Here is a 20,876-nt window from a genome sequence, read left to right as displayed (position 1 = left end):
GATTCGTCTAATTTCGACTTATCATTTCCACATTTATCAATAAAGTGAGTTTTTTTTATAAATTTCCAGTGCTGGATTTGTGTATTTATGGCAAAATTACAATAGTATCAAAGACTGCGCAAACTATATTTTTCCTCTAAAACCATTTTATTTGTGCCAAATTGATAAGTACGTATTATGATACATTTATTACACCAATGCCGTCATATGGTTTGAATAGAAGCACGAAAACTACACCTAAAATGTACGTTGTGAAAAAATAACCTCAGGTCTAGCGGAGTGTACAAAATCAAAGTTTACAAAAATTACTTATACCAACGTTAAAACCGGTAAAAAAAATGTAACCTCAATTTAACTTATATAAGTCGGATCCCAACGTTGGTACAACCTAAATTTGATTCCTCAAATTAGTGCAAAAGAGGGTTGAAACGACGTAGCGAAAACGTTGGATACCAATGCTAAGTGTGTTTATCTTAACGTCGGGCGGACGTCAAAATGCTGTTTGGGTCGGTATAGTTGAAGAATAGATGAATGTAAATATGTTAAAAATGCAGATAAGACCAAATATATGATAGTTAAATGTATAAGAAAAGAAATAAAAACAAACATAATAGTGAAAAATTTGGTACTGTAATAGTATGTGTGGAGAAAATAAAACATCTGGGTGTAATGATTGATAGTAAACTCCACTAGAATGATCACTGTAATGACATGTTAAAGAAAATAAGGAAAAAAGTGAGTTTTCTGACTATTCATATTCTATAATAGGAAATGATATATCGGTACACTTGTACACCAAATGTATTGTGTGTAAGTAAATCAAAGCGTCTCATTTTGAATATTGTGCAACGATGTTAGTGGGCATAGGTGAAACGCAACTGAATTGACTGCAAGTAACACAAAACCGTGCCATGAGTTATTTTACAGTGCTCGCGATATACTAAGATAGAATTGATGTTGCAAACCCTTAGGTTTATGAATGTAAGAAGCTGCTGTACAATGTATGCATTTTTATTTTTAAGATAGTAAGAGGCATAATACCAAAACATTTAAGTAGTAGGATAGAAATAATAGGAAATGTGAGTAGAAGGCAAACAAGACAGACCGGGAGTATTGCAATACAATTTTATAGAACAAAAAGCAGGCAAAAAAGTTTGTTTTATGAAGGTTTGAATATGTATAACGCCCTATCGACAGAATTGAAGTAATGTGAAAGAATCGAACCATTTAAACGTATGTTAAAAGAATATATTGTACCTCATGTAGAAGATTTGATGTAAAGACATTTGATGTAAAAAGTAGCCGAGAAGGCTAATAAAGCTCAATCAATCAGTCTCACTTTAGCTCGAATGACATAAATAAAAATCTTTCTTCCGATTTGACTTATTACGGTCTGATTGACCTGCAGGGTCGACAATAACGCGAGCGTGGTTGATGAACGCAAATTTCTGATTAGAAATCAAGAGAAAATCAAGATTTGTCGCCAAAAATATGAAAGAAACAAGAATTTTTTAAGTGATAATGACGTTTTTAAAATATAAATTTCCAGGTTTGAACTTTGCGTCGCAATATCTCCGCACGTAGAAATAAAATAAAAACACTTTTGTTATGTAATTCAAACCCAAGCTATCGAATTAGCCTATTCGGAATTTGATCGGTTCAGTCGTTATTGAGATCTCAAAAACTCGACTCGCGTAAAGATATACGGTCTGTCTCGCTGCACGTATATTTGACGCGGAACACTCTTGATACATGCTTAGAGCAACAAGATACAATAAAAGTGCGACAATTCCACCAGCGAACGCGCCAGGGTGTGCAGTCAGAAATTGGAAATATTTGGGACCTTGACATGATCGCGCTCGGCGCCGCGGCGGAGGCAGTCTCGGATCTATTTCTTTTCATCTAATTAATTAGTCCATTTATTATTTATAATAAAGTCGTCTATTATAATAAAAATAATTTGTCATTAACATCTATGAATTGTTAATTTTATTAGTAATTATTGAGGTGGTGTGTTGGAGTAGGTGCAGGTTAGGTATCTGAGGAGGCTGAGGAAGTGGAGGACTTGGAGATGGAGTAATTAAAGAGCTGTGGTGGAAAGTCGGCGAGGTGTGTTAGTTTGGAGGTTAAGAAGCGGGGAAGGAAGAAGAGGCGATGAGAATGAGAGGAGGAGGAGGGAAAGGTTGTGGATTACGAGCCAGACGGTAGAAAGGAGGACAGCTTTGGTGGCGTGGAGACACGAGGGCGGATGGAGGTGCTCGTCTCCGCGCGGCGGTGGATGCCAGAAGGCGCGGAGTGTTGCCCGCGACATGAGAGCGGATGCGTTCGCTCGTTGATCGACACGCGGACATCACGTGGCAAGAAGACGGATTGGATGGATTGGAGGAAGAAGTTGGTGATGGAACTGAGGATGACCGAGTGTCGTTACCGAGCGGGCTAAACAGGGAGCTATGGGCAGGTTGGCCCCACTGCAGGATGCAGGGATAGGGAGAATATGGAGCGGGAATAAAACAGAGGTCAGGAGCGCAGGTCGGTAAGACGGAGAGAGAAGTTACCGTCGGTAGGGGGAGACGACGGAAGAGGCGACAGGAGAATAGACAAGGCGGATTTACAGCACGCAGTAATGCAGCAACGAAGAAGCGGCGAGTGAAAGGATCGATAGAGGATTGATGGAGGGTAGAGATATCGATGGTGCGAGGTGAGCGCAGGATTGCACGTGTCGTTTAAACGGAAGGCAGAGTGGAGAAGCGGAGACGCAGAGAATGGGAAAGACAGCGGAAGTGAAGGAGAGCGAAATAAAGAAGTAAGGGAAAGAAAGAGAAGAGGGTGAAGGCGGAGAAAGAATAGAAGGGGAGGAGAAAAGTGAAGAGAGGCAGAAGAGCGGAAGAAAGAAGAAAAGGGTGAAGGAAAGCAGAGTGAAGGCAAAAGACAAGTAAAAAAGGAGGCAAAAAGGGAAGAAGTTCGGAAGAGTGGACAGAAAGAGGAAGCAGTGGGCTGAGGGACGATAGGAAGGCGGACGAGGCGAAGCAGAAGCAGGGAAGAAAGGCGGAGAGAGGGCAGAAAAAGAGGAAGGGTGTGAAGGGTGATGGAAGAGAGAGCAAAAAAGAAAGGGGAACGCAAGAGCAGGAGGAGATGAAGAGGGTGGGGTAGGGAAGGAGGGAAATGGACAAACGGGGAGAGGGAAAAGGGCAAGAAAGAGAGGCGAGAAAAGAAGGGAGGGCGCTAGAATGTTAAAGGCCGCTATGGTCAGGACGGGTTGGGTACGTCCCTAGAAAACGCCACTGTCAAAAGATTGTAAACCCTACGAGGAATAGCAATAAATTATTTACATACATACATACATACATACATATTAGTAATTATATTTAAGTTAATTTTATTAGTAATTACATACGTAATAATTATACATGTATATATGCACATATCACATACCTATTTTGCATATTCTTCCAGAACCTGTTGTCCTTATTGCTATTAAAAATAAATCTTTATTGACATCTATTAATGCCAATTGTCGATCACCTTTATAATTTAAGGCCACTTGTGTCACGTTGTGCAGGTGTAAATGTGATTGACTTTCTACTATTGGCTTGTTGTAAGGTATTTCCAAGATATGAAGCACTAAAAAATAGGAAGAAAATTTATAAAATTAAAAATTATAAAATTAATTAAAATTATAAAGGTAAATATTTCCCTTTACACAGTTAACCCCAAATGACACTTGACTGACCTTGATGTTGACTTTGACCTTTAAGGAGTTCAAGGTCATTGACCTTTTCCGTCGCTCATTGTTCATTACAAAGTTATTAACATAACAAGGTAAATATTTGCACCTTCACCCTAAAATAAATCTCCAATATGATTATACTTATTCGACACGTTTTTGTACAAAACAAAAGAATGTTGTGTGGGTGGACCAACTATTATCTATTTTAACGAAGCGGGAGGAAAAGTGTATGCGTGGATGCAGTGAGTTTCGCCTTTTTGCGGGGAACTCCACCTCCAAAAAAACTAACCTAGCACAACCCAACCCAATTGTTGTGTGGGCGGATCACACATGTATGATCACACATACACTTTTTCACTCACACAACAATTGGGTTAGGTTAGTTTTTTGGAGGTGGAGTTTCTCGCAGGGGATAGGAACCCACTGCATCTATTTTTTACCTCTTGTTAAAGCAGATAATAGTTGGTTGATATTGAAGATGGGTATGTTAATCTAAATAATTACCAAAGTGTTTTGTTAATAACTTCTTAATAAGCAACGAGCGACGGAAAAAATAAATGACTTTGAACTCTTTGAAGATCAAGGTCAACATCAAGATCAGTCAAAAGTTATTTTGGGCTGACTGTGTAAAGGGAAATATTTACCATAATTACTAACTACAAGTCTTATGTAAAACGCTGAAAACAAGGCAATTTTCTGGAATTTTTTTTAAGACACATTGTTTGGGAGTCGCAGGAAGTGGGGGAAAGGAGCGCAAATCAAGTAGAGTGGATGAACGGTAATACAAGGCAATATATTTTCTTCAATCTAAGTACATGTAATTGTCTTTGATTTAGTTAACGGCGCCGACTGGCGCCTGAGGCTGAGAGCTTCTCTCAAAAAATCACGTTATAACACGGGGGGGAGAGGACTTAGAACGTGAGCCGATGGCGTGCTGCTTTTTTCTTCGGTCGTCGTCCCGGCGGGTTCTCGTTATTGTTGTGATCGAGCTTAAGGGAAGCTCCCGGAGTGGGAAAAGGCCGATCTAGGGCAAGCTCTCGAAGTTCAGGTGATGCCTCCGGTTGGAAGAGGGTCTGCGTACCAAGTGTACGCCGCGATCGGGGGGGGGGGGGCACGACGTTTGGGTGGCCACCGATACTCGCGGTGCGGCTTTCGAGGGCGAGATGGGCCGGCTGCGGCGCGGATCCCCTGGAGCGAGTCCTGCCTCTGGGCAAGTCAGGCGCTGGCGGCGTTTCGGGATCGAGATCTTCTCGAGCCTCCACGTTGTTCCTCGCGCTTTGGTAGGAGCGGTTGTGGTCCTGATGAGTGCCGGTTTTCCACGGCGGCCTCTTCTCCCGCTCCGGCCGTGGCGGCTGGTGGAAGCGGATGCTGATTTTGGTTTCCCTGTGGAGGGGACGCAGTACACCACCGATCGGAGGCGATTGCCGTCACGCGCTTCCACGTCGAAAATCCTCGACGTCGCGGCGTCGGGCGAGCCGACGAAGAGGGTTCGTTCTGCGTAACTTGTTCGTGCGTCTCAACACCGGGAAAGTGGAGCCACAGAATAGTGCGAACAGATTCTGCCTTCTTTCGGCCGGGCCAGGCTTCTCATTGCGTTAATGAGTAATTTTTCTAACGCGAAATGCGGCCATCCGGCGGCGGTAGGTAATACCTTTTTTAAAAAATAGGTAAAGAAAGGCGCCAAGTACACGCATAGTAGTGTATATGTTGTTACCTCAAAAAAAAAAAAAAAACAGTGGTAGTATTATACCTTAAAAAAATCTAAGTAACAAGTGGTAGACGAAATCTTTGTATCTTGAAAAATTTCGAAAAAACCTAAACAGTGGTATCTTCACCTAAAAAAAAAACAAAGTAGTAGTATTATACCTCGAAAAAACCTAAGTAACAAGTGGTGGACGTAAGCTTTGTATCTCCAAAAATCTCATCACAAAATTACGTTACCTTATCAAAAAATGAGTCGCGCTTCAAGTGATCTATTATTACAATTACAAAAAAGAAATGATATCTCTTTTTAAATTACAGCGCCAATTACAGAGAACATACACTGAGAAAAAAAATTTGTCAATCCCAAGAAATATTTAGTCCGATACGTTCAACTAAACATTTTAGTTAGTTAACTAAACATTAGTTGAATTAATTAATTCTTGATTAAAGAAACGAAATAAATTGTTGAAACAACTAATATTTAGTTAACTAACTAAAATGTTTAGTTGAACGTATCAAACTAAATATTTCTTGGGATTAACAATTTTTTTTCTCAGTATATTTTTCGAGATACAAAGATTACGTCTGCCACTTGTTACTTAGGTTTTTTCGAGGTATAATATTACTACTGCTTTTCTTCGATTAGAATAAAAAATTGAATCATGAAGAATTACACAGAGGTAACAGTACAAAATACAAATATTTTATTAAAATATTTAAACCCAACAAGGGAATACAAGGTATTTAAATACAAAGTTTATATATGTATTTTAAAAGATTTAATCGCATCGCAAAGAATTACAGAGGTACCAGTACAAAAAATAAAAATATTTTATTAAAATACATAAATTTTTCTTGTCAAAAAACTTGGCGCTGCTAGACCTTAAAATTAGGTCAGCTTGGTGTGTGTGTGCGAGCGAGTGGGTGTGGGCGATGTGTGTGTGGGCGATGTGTGTGTGTGTGTGTGTGTGTGTGTGTGTGTGTGTGTGTGTGCGTGTGTGTGTGTGTGTGTGTGTGTGCGTGCGTGCGTGCGTGCGTGCGTGCGCGTGTGCGTGTGCGTGTGCGTGTGCGTGTGCGTGTGCGTGCGCGTGCGCGTGCGCGTGCGCGTGCGCGTGCGCGTGCGCGTGCGCGTGCGCGTGCGCGTGCGCGTGCGCGTGCGGGTGCGGGTGCGGGTGCGGTTGCGGGTGCGGGTGCGGGTGCGGGTGCGGGTGCGGGTGCGGGTGCGGGTGCGTGTGCGTGTGCGTGTGCGTGTGCGTGTGCGTGTGCGTGTGCGTGTGCGTGTGCGTGTGCGTGTGCGTGTGTGTGTGTGTGTGTGTGTGTGTGTGTGTGTGTGTGTGTGTGACGGTGAATAATGCGGCTTATTATTAAGTATAGGATAAGTTAGGATAAGTTTAGATTTTTAAAGCGATTAGAATTAAAAGTATGGAATAAGTATAGAATAAGTAATATTTACATTTGTAAAAGGTCTCTCTCTCTCTATCTCTCTCTCTCTCTCTAGCAGCGCCAAGTTTTTTGACAAGAAAAATTTATGTATTTTAATAAAATATTTTTATTTTTTGTACTGTTACCTCTGTAATTCTTTGCGATGCGATTAAATTTTTTAAAATACATATATAAACTTTGTATTTAAATACCTTGTATTCCCTTGTTGGGTTTAAATATTTTAATAAAATATTTGTATTTTGTACTGTTACCTCTGTGTAATTCTTCATGATTCAATTTTTTATTCTAATCGAAGAAAAGCAGTAGTAATATTATACCTCGAAAAAACCTAAGTAACAAGTGGCAGACGTAATCTTTGTATCTCGAAAAATATACTGAGAAAAAAAATTGTTAATCCCAAGAAATATTTAGTTTGATACGTTCAACTAAACATTTTAGTTAGTTAACTAAATATTAGTTGTTTCAACAATTTATTTCGTTTCTTTAATCAAGAATTAATTAATTCAACTAATGTTTAGTTAACTAACTAAAATGTTTAGTTGAACGTATCGGACTAAATATTTCTTGGGATTGACAAATTTTTTTTCTCAGTGTATGTTCTCTGTAATTGGCGCTGTAATTTAAAAAGAGATATCATTTCTTTTTTGTAATTGTAATAATAGATCACTTGAAGCGCGACTCATTTTTTGATAAGGTAACGTAATTTTGTGATGAGATTTTTGGAGATACAAAGCTTACGTCCACCACTTGTTACTTAGGTTTTTTCGAGGTATAATACTACTACTTTGTTTTTTTTTTAGGTGAAGATACCACTGTTTAGGTTTTTTCGAGATTTTTCAAGATACAAAGATTTCGTCTACCACTTGTTACTTAGATTTTTTTAAGGTATAATACTACCACTGTTTTTTTTCGAGGTAACAACATATACACTACTATGCGTGTACTTGGCGCCTTTCTTTACCTTTTTTTTAAAAAAAGTAATTTTGTACAGATATCACGCCTTTTTGTAGTATTACGCATTGTATAAACAGTATGTACAAGGTGTTATTTCGAGGTATAATACTACCACTTTGTTTTTTTCGAGGTAACAACATAATACATATGTACTACTATGCGTGTACTTGGCGCATTTTTTTACCTTTTTTTTGAAAAAGGTAGTTTTGTACGGATATCACGCCTTTTTGTAGTGTTACGCATCTTAATCTTAACAAAAAAAATTACACCTTATAAAGAAATGTGTCTGAAGTTGTAAATATATATATATACACATTGCCGGACATTGCTTTTATGTATAATATGCATGTATATTACGTTGCTTGTATAAATTATTTCTTACCAACTTTTTCCAAAAATTATTTTTACGTCAGACATAATTTTAATTCATCCAATTTTTATTATGTCTAAACATAATTTTTGTCCAATTTTTATTATGTCTAGACATAATTTTATTTCAGCGATTTTTATTATGTCATGACATAATTTTAATTCTGCCGCTAAGGAAATTTTAAGTCGATTTTTATGAATCAAGCTTGAATTCAATGTTTAGGTGTCCCAGGTTGCCGATGACGAGGTCCACATAGCGCGCTCTATAGTTTTCGGTGTCCAGGTGTATTAATACCTTGAATTTGATGGCCACGTGTTCCAAGTTGCCGATGACGAGGTCCACATAGTGCGCTTCGTAGTTTTCGGTGTCTACATGTATTAATACCTCGAATTCGATATCTACGTGTCCTACATTGGGTGCGTTCAGCCGATACTTTGCTAGCCTGGCAATCGTGAGCAGTCGCTCGTTTTCGCTCGTTTCCTCTTTTTTGACTTACTGGATTAAAAAGAGAAGAAACGAGCACAAACGAGCAACTGCTCACGATTGCTAGGCTAGCGGAGTATCGGCTGAACGCACCCATTCAGATTTAAAGTTATTAATACACCTAGACACCAAAAACTATGAAGCGCATTATGTGGACCTCGTCATCAGCAACCTGGGACACCTAGACATCAATTTCAAGGTATTAATACACGTAGACACCAAAAACTACGGAGCGCACTATGTGGACCTCGTCATCGGCAACCTGGGACACCTAGACATCGAATTCAACGTACAATTACACCTGGACACCGAAAACTATGAAGCGCATTATCTGGATCTCGTCATCGGCAACCTGGGACACGTGAACATCAAATTCGAGGTATTATTACACCTAGTCACCGAAAAATACGGAGCGCGATATCCGGACCTCGTCATCGGCAACCTGGGACACGTGGACACCGAAAACTACGGAGCGCACTATGTGGACCTTGTCATCGGCAACCTGGGATACCTAGACATCGAATTCAACGTACGATTACACCTGGACACCGAAAACTATGAAGCGCATTATCTGGATCCCGTCATCGGCAACCTGGGACTCGTGGACATCAAATTCAAGATATTAATACACGTAGACACCAAAAACTACGGAGCGCACTATGTGGACCTCGTCATCGGCAACCTGGGACACGTAGACATCGAATTCAACGTATTATTACACCTGGACACCGAAATCTATGAAGCGCATTATCTGGATCCCGTCAACGGCAACCTGAGACACGTGGACATCGAATTCAAGATATTAATACACGTAGACACCAAAAACTATGGAGCGCACTGTGTGGACCTCGTCATCGGCAACCTGGGACACGTAGACATCGCATTCAACGTATTATTACACCTGGACACCGAAAACTACGAAGCGCACTGTGTGGACCTCGTCATCGGCAACCTGGGACACGTGGACATCGAATTCAAGGTATTAATACACGTAGACACCGAAAACTACGGAGCGCACTATGTGGACCTCGTCATCGGCAACCTGGGACACGTAGACATCGCATTCAACATATTATTACACCTGGACACCGAAAACTACGAAGCGCACTGTGTGGACCTCGTCATCGGCAACCTGGGACACGTGGACATCGAATTCAACGTATTATTACACCTGGACACCGAAAACTATGAAGCGCACTGTGTGGACCTCGTCATCGGCAACCTGGGACACGTGGACATCGAATTCAAGGTATTAATACACGTAGACACCGAAAACTACGGAGCGCACTATGTGGACCTCGTCATCGGCAACCTGGGACACCTAGACATCGAATTCAACGTACGATTACACCTGGACACCGAAAACTACGAAGCGCACTGTGTGGACCTCGTCATCGGCAACCTGAGACACGTGGACATCGAATTCAAGATATTATTACACCTGGACACCGAAAACTACGAAGCGCACTGTGTGGATCTCGTCATCGGCAACCTGGGACACGTGGACATCGAATTCAACGTATTATTACACCTGGACACCGAAAACTATGAAGCGCACTGTGTGGACCTCGTCATCGGCAACCTGGGACACGTGGACATCGAATTCAAGGTATTAATACACGTAGACACCGAAAACTACGGAGCGCACTATGTGGACCTCGTCATCGGCAACCTGGGACACCTAGACATCGAATTCAACGTACGATTACACCTGGACACCGAAAACTACGAAGCGCACTGTGTGGACCTCGTCATCGGCAACCTGAGACACGTGGACATCGAATTCAAGATATTAATACACGTAGACACCAAAAACTACGGAGCGCACTGTGTGGACCTCGTCATCGGCAACCTGGGACACGTAGACATCGCATTCAACGTATTATTACACCTGGACACCGAAAACTACGAAGCGCACTGTGTGGACCTCGTCATCGGCAACCTGGGACACGTGGACATCGAATTCAAGGTATTAATACACGTAGACACCGAAAACTACGGAGCGCACTATGTGGACCTCGTCATCGGCAACCTGGGACACGTAGACATCGCATTCAACATATTATTACACCTGGACACCGAAAACTATGAAGCGCACTGTGTGGACCTCGTCATCGGCAACCTGGGACACGTGGACATCGAATTCAACGTATTATTACACCTGGACACCGAAATCTATGAAGCGCATTATCTGGATCCCGTCATCGGCAACCTGGGACACGTGGACATCGAATTCAAGATATTAATACACGTAGACACCAAAAACTACGGAGCGCACTATGTGGACCTCGTCATCGGCAACCTGGGACACGTAGACATCAAATTCAACGTATTATTACACCTGGACACCGAAAACTATAAAGCGCACTATCTGGAGACCTTGTCATCGGCAACCTGGGATACATAGACATCAAATTCAAGCTTGATTCATAAGAATCGACTTAAAAATTCCCTAGCGGCACTTTCTGCCAAGCATAGAGAACCTACTTTTCCGTTGACTCAATATTTATTATATATATACCTAATTTTTACTTAAATAGAAATCTTCCTCCTGACCGATAAGTTTTACGACCTAATTTTGAAATACGCGCGCGATATCGAAACTGGCGATACCTGCGCCGCCAGCGTCGAAAAAGTGAAAGTGACGTTTCTCTGATGACGTCATAATAGATCGCAGCGTTAGGAGGAGACGGAGGAGACGTATCTTAAAAATAAATTTTCACATTTGGACTTTGCGTCGCAATATCTCCGCTCGTAGGGCACGTAGCGGAATATTATGAGAGAAACCCCCCCCCTAATTGGACCCCAAGCTATCGATCAAGCCTACTTAGAACTTGATCTGTTCACTCGTTATCGAGATCTCAACATCTCGGGTACTCGCAACTCGTCGCGTCGCGTAAAAGAGTCACGGTCGGTCTCGCTCCGCGTGTACTTGGCGCGAGACACTACCGTGTCTCTTGATTATTGATGTAAACAAACTCGCGTATATTGTACTCCGTGAGCGCTCGCGAGAAGTGCTGGGTGGCGGGTGGCAGCCATATCAAACGCGTTCTCATACACACATTAAAATGAAACTTATTGAAACTTGGGTAATGGTTTTAGCAACATTTGTAAATGTAAAAAAATATTTTTTCATTGCAAAATTCTTTATTTATAATTAGCAACAAAGCCTATTCTCAAAGGCCACGGCGCCGGACTTCACAATTGGCATGCAGCATTGCGCCTGCAATTAACATTAATAAAAAATACAATTTTTTTTACTTTTATTATAACTTACCATTGTCGGTAAACTTATTTGTTAAATAAAAAATGCAAAATTGAAAAAATAACAGGACTTAGAAAAAAAATTCGATTTTTACGGAAAAAATTTTGGCTTTAATTATGCAATAAAAGTTATTTAATTTGATAAAATGATTAAACAAGTAGGTTTACACACAATGATATTTAGTTATCTACATGCATGCCAAAGGGCAAGTCAATTGGTCGAATAATTTGTGAGTAATCTTGCACGCCAATTTGAAAAACATGGTTTTGAAAAAAACGCGTTTAAAGTTTCAAATTTTAGGATCGCGCGCTTTACTTGCGTAACGTTCAGGTATAAAATTGTTTATTTCAAGTTCGAATTTTGCTCTGGAACTTTGGGAACATATTCTAGAGATATTATACTAATAATTTATGCAATAAAATTTTTTTCAATTTTTTTGACTGATTACATGAGGCTTCCCCTTAAATGATTTTCAACTTTAAAGTCAAAAAACGCTTTCACTTTTTTGCGTATAACTCTTAAATTACAAGAAATAGAGAAAGATGTTTATAATAAAATTTCAAGTAGTAAGTTAAGGTCTACAAAGTAGTACCAGGCGTGTCCGGAAAGTAAAGATACATCGCATGTAAGCCGATAACGATATTTATTACAGTTATATATGACTGAACTGGCGTTGACCTTGATCCTTCCGTTTTTTTTCGCGTTTGTTTGACAGTGCTAAACAAAGTATTGTTTGAGTAACACGTCTTTGAAATAGCAGCGCCGATCTAGAATTCTGCCAAAGCAACAAATTAATAATACTAAAAATATTTACCATTTTTTACTTCCAAAAGTATTTTTCCTTTTGTTCCTGTTTTTAAGAAAATTCCAAGAATGAAATGCGGCGCATAAGAGTAATGCGCCGTATTTTTAAATCCAAGCGACATTTTGACGTTTGCCCGACGTTGACATAAACACATTTAATGTTAGTATCCAAAGTTTTTATGTCACGCCAACCTTTTTTTTATACTAATTTGAGGAATCGAAGGTTGTACCAACGTTGGGATCCGACTTATAGTTAAATTGAGGTCATATCTTTTCCACCAGTTTTAACGTTGTAAGTAAATCTTTTTGAACTTTAGTTTGAGCTAGACCTAAGGTTATTTTTTCAAAACTGGATATTTTAGGTGTTTACGTTGTTCCATTCAAACTATATGATGGCATTGGTGTAATAAATTTATCATACGTACTTATCAATTTGGCCTAAATAAAATGGCTATCTAGAAGTAGAATATACGTATCTTTGATACTAAATTGTATTTTTCTGTAAATACACAAATTAATAAATAAAAAATTATAACAAAGCCTGCTTTATTGATAAATGTAAAAATTATAGGTAGAAATTCCCTCTAAAATAATCCATACTTACTAAATATTCTATAACTGGGTAACTAAAATTTTTGAAATGTATTTTATTTTTTTTATCAATATTATCTTTGCAATAGACATATCGTGATCGTGAAAACGATAAATATTATTTAATAATAAGAAAAATAAAACCGTTATGAGATACATAATCAACTAAAGTAAAAACGCCATTTATGGTCCGAGTAATAGATCTTTAGTAGCCTAATATATACATATACATATATAATCGGACCATCTATACTCGGTACATACACACACACACACACACACACACACACACACACACACACACACACACACACACACACACACACACGCACACGCGCACGCGCACACGCACACGCACACGCACACGCACACGCACACGCACACGCACACGCACACGCACACGCACACGCACACGCACACGCACACGCACACGCACACGCACACGCACACGCACACGCACACGCACACGCACACAGTGTCCCATCGTAGCCAATGCTCTTGAGAAGCAAGAAGGGATCAAGACAAATAAAAAAGTTTTCTACCATTTTGCGATATTCGCAATAGTTGGTAAGTTATTAATTAATACGTCTGAGCAAATGAGCGCGTGAGAAGTGGTAAGCCAAACGCGCGAGGGCGCGCGGCCAGTCAGCAAGCGCGCGTTGGGGCGAACGGCGAGACCGGTGATTGGCGATTGGCGAGGGGCGTAATCACGCGTCGCTCGTCGCCGAGGGGAGGGGTACCGTGTTTATATCGTCAATTTCACGTCTCGCCGCACCGCACCAAGGCTTTTATCACTCTCTTGCGCTCTCTCATGCTTTCTTACGTTTTTTCTCGCTCTCCCACGCTTTTTCATGCTCTCTCACGCTTTTTCTCACTTTCTTATGCTCTCTCATGTTTTCTCTCACTTTTTCTCGTTTTTTTACGTTCTTTCTCGCTCTCCCACGCTCTCTTACTCTTTCTTATGCTCTCTCACGTTTTTTCTCTCTTTCTTATGCTCTCTCATACTTTCTCTCACTTCTTCTCGCTTTCTTACGTTCTTTTTCGCTTTCCCACACTCTCTTATGTTTTTTCTCGCTCTCTCACGCTTCTGTCGCTCTCTCACGCTACTTCTCGCTCTCTCACGCTTCCTGTCGCTTTCTTACGCTCTCTCACGTTTCCTATCGCTCACTCTCGCTTCCTATCGCTTTCTCACGCTTTCTGTCGCTTTCTTACTCTCTCTCACGCTTCCTTTCGCTCTCATGCTTTCTGTCGCTTTCTTACGTTCTGCCACACTTACTCTCGCTCTCTTACCCTTTCTGTCGCTCTCTCACGCTTTTTGTCGCTTTCTTACGCTCTCTCACACTTCCTGTCGCTCTTTCACGCTTTCTGTCGCTTTCTCACGCTTTCTCACTCTTCCTCTCGCTCTCTCACGCTTTCTTACGCTCTCTCACGCTTTCTGTTGCTTTTTTACGCTCTTTTACGTTTTCTCTCGCTTTATCATTTTCTTTTATGCTCTCTTTTATTTTCTCACGTTCTCTCTTATTCTCTCACGCTTTGTAAGTGTATTGTAATGAACAGTGTATTAACGACAAGAGAAATTTAGAATTGTTTATTGTATAATTATGGAGTACGGTTCGGGTTTGCAACTTTTTACACGAACCAAGGTCTACGCCCACCTACTTCAGCTTGCGGGGAGGGGCGGTAGCCCTTGTAATTATACAATAGACAACTTCAAACTTTTTTATTGTTAATACACTATTCATTACGACCCTCTTACGAAATAGCGCACAGTGGGCCGAATCAGAAAAAACCTGGACATAGAGAAGTTCCAAAGAGTACCAAAAAATCTCTTTTTTGAGAAGCAGAGGGACGTCCCACGAACATTTCATGTTTATTTTTATTCTTCTCTTTTTTGTTACATACCTCAGACATTCAAAAGTTTCAAAGAATACCAAGAAATCTTTTTTTTGAGAATGCAAAAAGACGTTCCACGAACATTTTATGTAACTTTTATGTCGCTGGCAACAGTAATTTCCTGATATTTTTGTCGCTGCCAAAGAGTGTGGTAACAGGATTCTTTTAATCCTCATTCATGCTCAAAAAAAGGAGCAAAAAATTCCAACTTAAAAGAATTAAATATCAAATTAAACAAGTTATACAATTAAATCAGGATTCTTTTCCATTCTTATTTAAATTAAAGAAATTAAAAAGTGAAAAACAAGACAAAATTCAAACCTTAATTCCATATAAATTAATCTCTTTTGATTTAAAAGTAAATTTTCCAAATTTGAATTTAATAAACAAATAAACAAATCATAATAAACAAATCTGACCCTTGGTTTAAAACATAAAAAATTCGATATCTGTTCGAACTGGATTAATCACGCAACCTGGTCCAAATCCCGGGTAAATAACTTAAATGTTTTTACCCAAAAACGGACAAATAAACTTAACTTTGACAGAACGTGACAAAAATAACAAAAAAAGTAACAAATCGTTACTTTCTAAGTAACGGTAACGGTAACACGTTATTTTTTAAAATTAGTAACAAGTAACGGTAACAAATTACTTTTTACAAAAAATAACGGTAACGGTAAGCGTTACTTTTTTAGAATAACGTTCTCAACCCTGAGAGTCGCTTTCATAATATTACATCGCCAAAAGTTAAATTCGTTAAAGAAGTGCATAACTGTGTTCACTTGTTCCGTTACACGGCTACAATGCTCCATATTGAAATATACTATTATGCCAAACAGTGTGAGGCAAATTATAATCGATCAAAACTTCAGTATTAGGCCAACACCTCTTCTACAAAAAGGTAATGCGACTCATAAGCATATGAACCAGAGTATGGAGGTAAATAAACTGTGCCGACAATTAAGTGTATGTGATCCAATCGAATGTCAACAAAGAGGTGCTCGATGTGCACCGTCACCTTTAGAGTTTTGCAACATAAATAGTCACGGACAGCAATAAGAACGCCGCCCCCTTGCAGACAATCATTATTATCATAACATCTATCTACGCAAAATACATTAAAATTTTTTAAACCTAGCTCTGCATTAGAGATACTATCATTCAACCATGTTTCGACTATAATAATAATATCATGTATTTCAGATACAGAGGATCTAGCATAACGCAACTCGCTCAATTTTGTTCTTAATTCACGTACATTTTGAAGGTATACTAAAGTAGACCTAATTAGTTTTTTAATGTAATATCATGATTTGTCTACAATCTTAAGCACACCATCTTTATAGCGAATTGTCTTATTTATCACTCCTGCATCCTTTAACGCTTTTAGTTTCATCTGCAAGTCCTTAAAGTGCCGCCTCTACTTGAGTATCTGATTGAAATATCAAATCTAGAATATCGTGTTCTGTTTTGCAGAATTTTTAGGGCATCATGCTTAAGGAGACTTTTTATACGTAGAACAATAAAATAAATCAATTGTAAAAAAAATAAAAAAATTGAAACAAAATTTTTATTGTTTTTTATAGACGCATTCAATTTCACAAAATTGCAAATATAAAAATTAATATTATTATTTAATTCCTTTCATTATTTTAGATATAAAATTATTAAGATAAACCGATTAAGTAACATTTACTTTGCCAGTCAATAATTAACCCAATTAAGAATTTAATCAACTGTACTGGCAATGATTATAATGTCGTAATTTGTCTCGACGATTATAATTGTTGCCACGATTATAATCATTGCCAGTACAGTCAATTAAATTCTTAATTGAGTTATTAAAATAAAGTTATCGAAAAATGAATACTTTACGAGATATTATATACTTAATATTAAAAATAAAAATATCATAACAAAATTTAAAACATTTCAGAAAATTCTTAATGAAAGAGAGCGTTATTATAGTTTTAAAAACATTTTAAAAACGTTTTAAACTGACAATGAGTAAGATATAAAGGCATATACAGAACAATGATAGAGCTGGGGATCCCGCCGAAACTAGTGCGACTCACCAGGGCGTTGATGAGCAATACAAGAAGTGCAGTAAAGATCCAGGGAGAACTTGGAGAAGTTTTTCAGATTAACAAAGGACTAAAACAAGGAGACGACCCAGCACCGATGCTGTTCAACTTAGCGATGAAAGAGGCAATAAGAAAGATAAATGTAGATGTGAACGGCAACTTACTCTACAAATCGAAACAGCTAGCGGCGTACGCCAACGATACAAACTGGCTAGCCAGAGTGCTATTATATCTGAAGAAAATGCTTGACAAGCTAGGAGCGGCGAGGGATATAGGACTACAGATAAATAAAGACAAAACAAAGATTATATTTCAGGGCAGAAAACCACAGAGAGCGGCACGAAATACAACAATAAATAAATTTGAGAAAGTGGAAAAACTCAAATACCTAAAATTCATTCTTACATCAGAAAATGACGAGACAAAGGATGTAAGGGAGAGAATCAAAGCGGCAAACAGAGCCTACTTCTCCCTACTGCCAATAATGAAATCAAGAAATATCCATGTAAAAACAAAGATCCTGTTATATAAGATTTTAATACGTAACGTGTAGCGTTGTTACGTATGAGTCAGAACCATGGACTCTGACACAGAAAACAGAAGACGCCCGAAAAGTACTAAAGAAGAATATATAGACCGGTTAAAGAATACAACGTATGAAAAATACTCTATAACAACAAAATATACCAAAGGTACAAAGCCTCTAAACTGTCAACGCATATAAAGTTTATGCGCTTAAGATGGGCTGGGCATGTGCAACGCATGAGGGATACAAGCATGCCAAAGAGACTCATGGGACAACGACTTAGAGGAAAACCTAAAGCAAGATGGGAGGATGGAGTCTCGACATATGCGCGAAGCCTGTTGAACATAAGAAATTGGAGAACGTGCACTGCGGACTGGAATGTTTGGAGGGGGAGACTGAGGGAGGCCCCGGCTCGATATGAGCTGTAGTGCCATCAAAAAAGAAGAAGATATAAAGGCGCCAAAAGCGAGTTCTACCCCAGAGGATCCGATGGGGTAGCGGGACAGCGGGGTTCATGGCGCGGGGTACTCCATGCCCGGCAAAGTGAGGGGTTTGCGAGGAGAAGGAAGATCCGCGTTTTAGGGCGACGGGTCCACGAGGAGGAGAAACCGCACTGACGGTTAGTTATAGGGTCGCGGGAAGGAGGACGCGCGTTTTGAGCACCGGGAGGATGACCCGCGTGCAATGGCAGCGTCGGTCCTCTCTCTCTCTCTCTCTCTCTCTCTCTCTCTCTCTCTCTCTCTCTCTCTCTCTCTCTCTCTCTCAGCAGAAGCAGACGTGTGAAACATCGCTCCGTAAAAGTGTTAATTTTTGGATGGTTTAGAAGTGAGGGAGAGTGTTAAAAAGTTGTGTAACGAATATCTTCATAGACCGGGGGTAGCCATGAGTGTTATCTAGCCGGAATATGTTGATACATCGACACGAGAACTGCATTTTGTACAGAGGTCATCGAAGCCTCGTACGACAGGTAGACATCGGCGACGAACACAAAACGCTGACGTGTGAAAGTGACGTGTTAAAGTGACGAGTCAATTAACTGTCTCTGCCGATATTAGCAGAATGAACGAGGAATACGCCGAGTATCAATGCTCGGCATGTAAGAAGGCGATAAGAACAGAGGTGATAGCATGCAAGTCCTGTGCTAAGCTTTTTTACCATCCAGGTTGTGTATCTAAGCACAAAATTTATGATAGAAACCGCGATTTGGTGTCGTGTCCTGGCCCATTCGAGAAGTTAATTATTAGTGATGGAGATAAAGTAGCTGATATAAATAAAGTAGTGGCAGCAGCAGAAAGAGCAACGGCACCTGCAAAAATGAGTCCGGCGCCAAGCAGCGGGAATAAAGTAGCAGCGAGTGGAACAGAAGATATTGATAGAAAAATAGATTGGCTTGTAAAAACAATGAAAGAATTAAAAGATGAGGCAGCATATAAAAAGGACATCAAGTCAATGATAAAAGAAATAGTCCGTGAGGAGATGGAAGGCATTAAACAGGCATTAATAGAAGAATTGAGAAAAATGTTGACGCAAGGGGCATATGGACCGTCAAGTGGAGCAACAAGAAAATATAGCGATGTGATTAAAGAAAGGAAGGAAGAAAATATCTTGATTATAAAACCAAAAGTACAACAAGAGAGTGAAATTACGAAGAAAACAATTAAAGATAAAATTGATATAACCAAGATGGAAATAGGAATTACCAAATTAAGAAAGGGAAGTAAAGGGACAGTGATCTTAGGATGTGAGACGGAAGAAGAGAAGGATAAGCTAAAGATGACGGTACAAGCGGCAATGGGCGAGGAGGTCAAGGTCTCTGAGCCACAGAAGAGGAAACCAAAGATTAAAATAATTAATGTTGGTGGAGAAAAAATGAAAATGGATGATGATAAACTGATAGATACATTCAAGAAGCAGAATAGAATTGGCGAAGAATCCTGTATGCATCTAGTGAAGAAAATATTAAGAGGAAAAAATAAGGATACTGAGCAAGGATCCGTAATAATTGAAGTGGATGAAAGCACTCATAATTCACTAATAAACAGAGGAAAAATAAATTTAGGATAGCGAAAGTGTCCTATATTTAATTATATTAGTGTAAGAAGATGTTTTAAATGGGGCTATTACCATATTGCCAAGAATTGCACGAGACAGGAAACATGCTATAAATGTGCAGGAAATCATAAGGCGAACGAATGTACGACGGCAAAGAAGAGGTGTGTAAACTGTACCTTTAAGAATCAGACATACACTTGAAGATAAATGTTGAACACGAGGCGCTGGATTCGGAATGTCCAACATTTAAGAAAGTATTGGGGGAGGAAAAAAAAAGAGCCGGCTGGAAAGATGCAAAATAGCAACTACAGGGAGAAGCGGAATTACTCTGGTATACAAATGCGCAAAGCTTCTTGGCGCATAAGGATGAAATTCAACATCAGATTATGAAGAGGGTGAATCCTGCGATTCTAGCGTTATCGGAGACTAGATTAACTGTAGAAATTGAGGATAGTGAGGTCAATGTACCGGGGTATAGTATAGTTACATGTGATGCTGAAAATAGAAACACAGGAGGAGTACTGTTATATATAAGTTAAAGATGATATTAAATTTAAAATAGTTGATAAGAAAAAGATAGTGTCAAATTGTTGGTGCGTGGTGATAGAAATAAGAGAGAATTTATATAAAGGTATGATAGCAGTAGTGTATCATTCGCCGAGTGCGTCAAATGGCGATTTTGTGAGATTTTTGGAAGATACGGTTGAAGATCTAATAATAAAGTATGACTGTATAGTGATAGGGGACTTTAATATAGATATAATGGTAGATTTATTTTACACAAAGAAATTATTAACGGTAATGCAAAACCTAGGAATGAGGCAATACGTTGATTGTCCAACGAGAGTTACAAAAGATAGTCGTACAATGATAGATTTAATTTTTTCGAATAAAGAAATAAAGGTACAAGTGAATGAGAAACCGAAAATAACGGACCATGCATGGCTAAAAGTAGAATCTAATATAAATAAAAAAAG

General features: G+C 39.4%; 1 protein-coding gene across 1 annotated transcript in view; it reads right to left on the bottom strand.

The window, feature by feature from the left end:
• Nucleotides 1-1,950: 1,950 nt before the first annotated feature.
• The window catches only part of LOC143899394 (intraflagellar transport protein 80 homolog), a 279,705-nt gene continuing 260,779 nt past the window's right edge, over nucleotides 1,951-20,876 (bottom strand). The window contains exons 7-8 of the mRNA XM_077409653.1: nucleotides 3,433-3,621; nucleotides 1,951-3,301 (exon numbers count right to left, since the gene is read on the bottom strand). Of these exons, the coding sequence (XP_077265779.1) occupies nucleotides 3,285-3,301; nucleotides 3,433-3,621 (206 nt within the window). The 3' untranslated portion in view covers nucleotides 1,951-3,284. The remainder of the gene's footprint in view (nucleotides 3,302-3,432; nucleotides 3,622-20,876) is intronic.

The sequence above is a fragment of the Temnothorax americanus genome, unplaced genomic scaffold, assembly GCF_048541705.1.
Source record: "Temnothorax americanus isolate GAGA-0224 unplaced genomic scaffold, ASM4854170v1 Scaffold27, whole genome shotgun sequence".
In the NCBI taxonomy this organism is placed as follows: domain Eukaryota; kingdom Metazoa; phylum Arthropoda; class Insecta; order Hymenoptera; family Formicidae; genus Temnothorax; species Temnothorax americanus.
The sequence above is the reverse complement of the archived record's forward strand: the minus strand, read 5'-3'. Positions and strand labels throughout refer to the sequence as shown.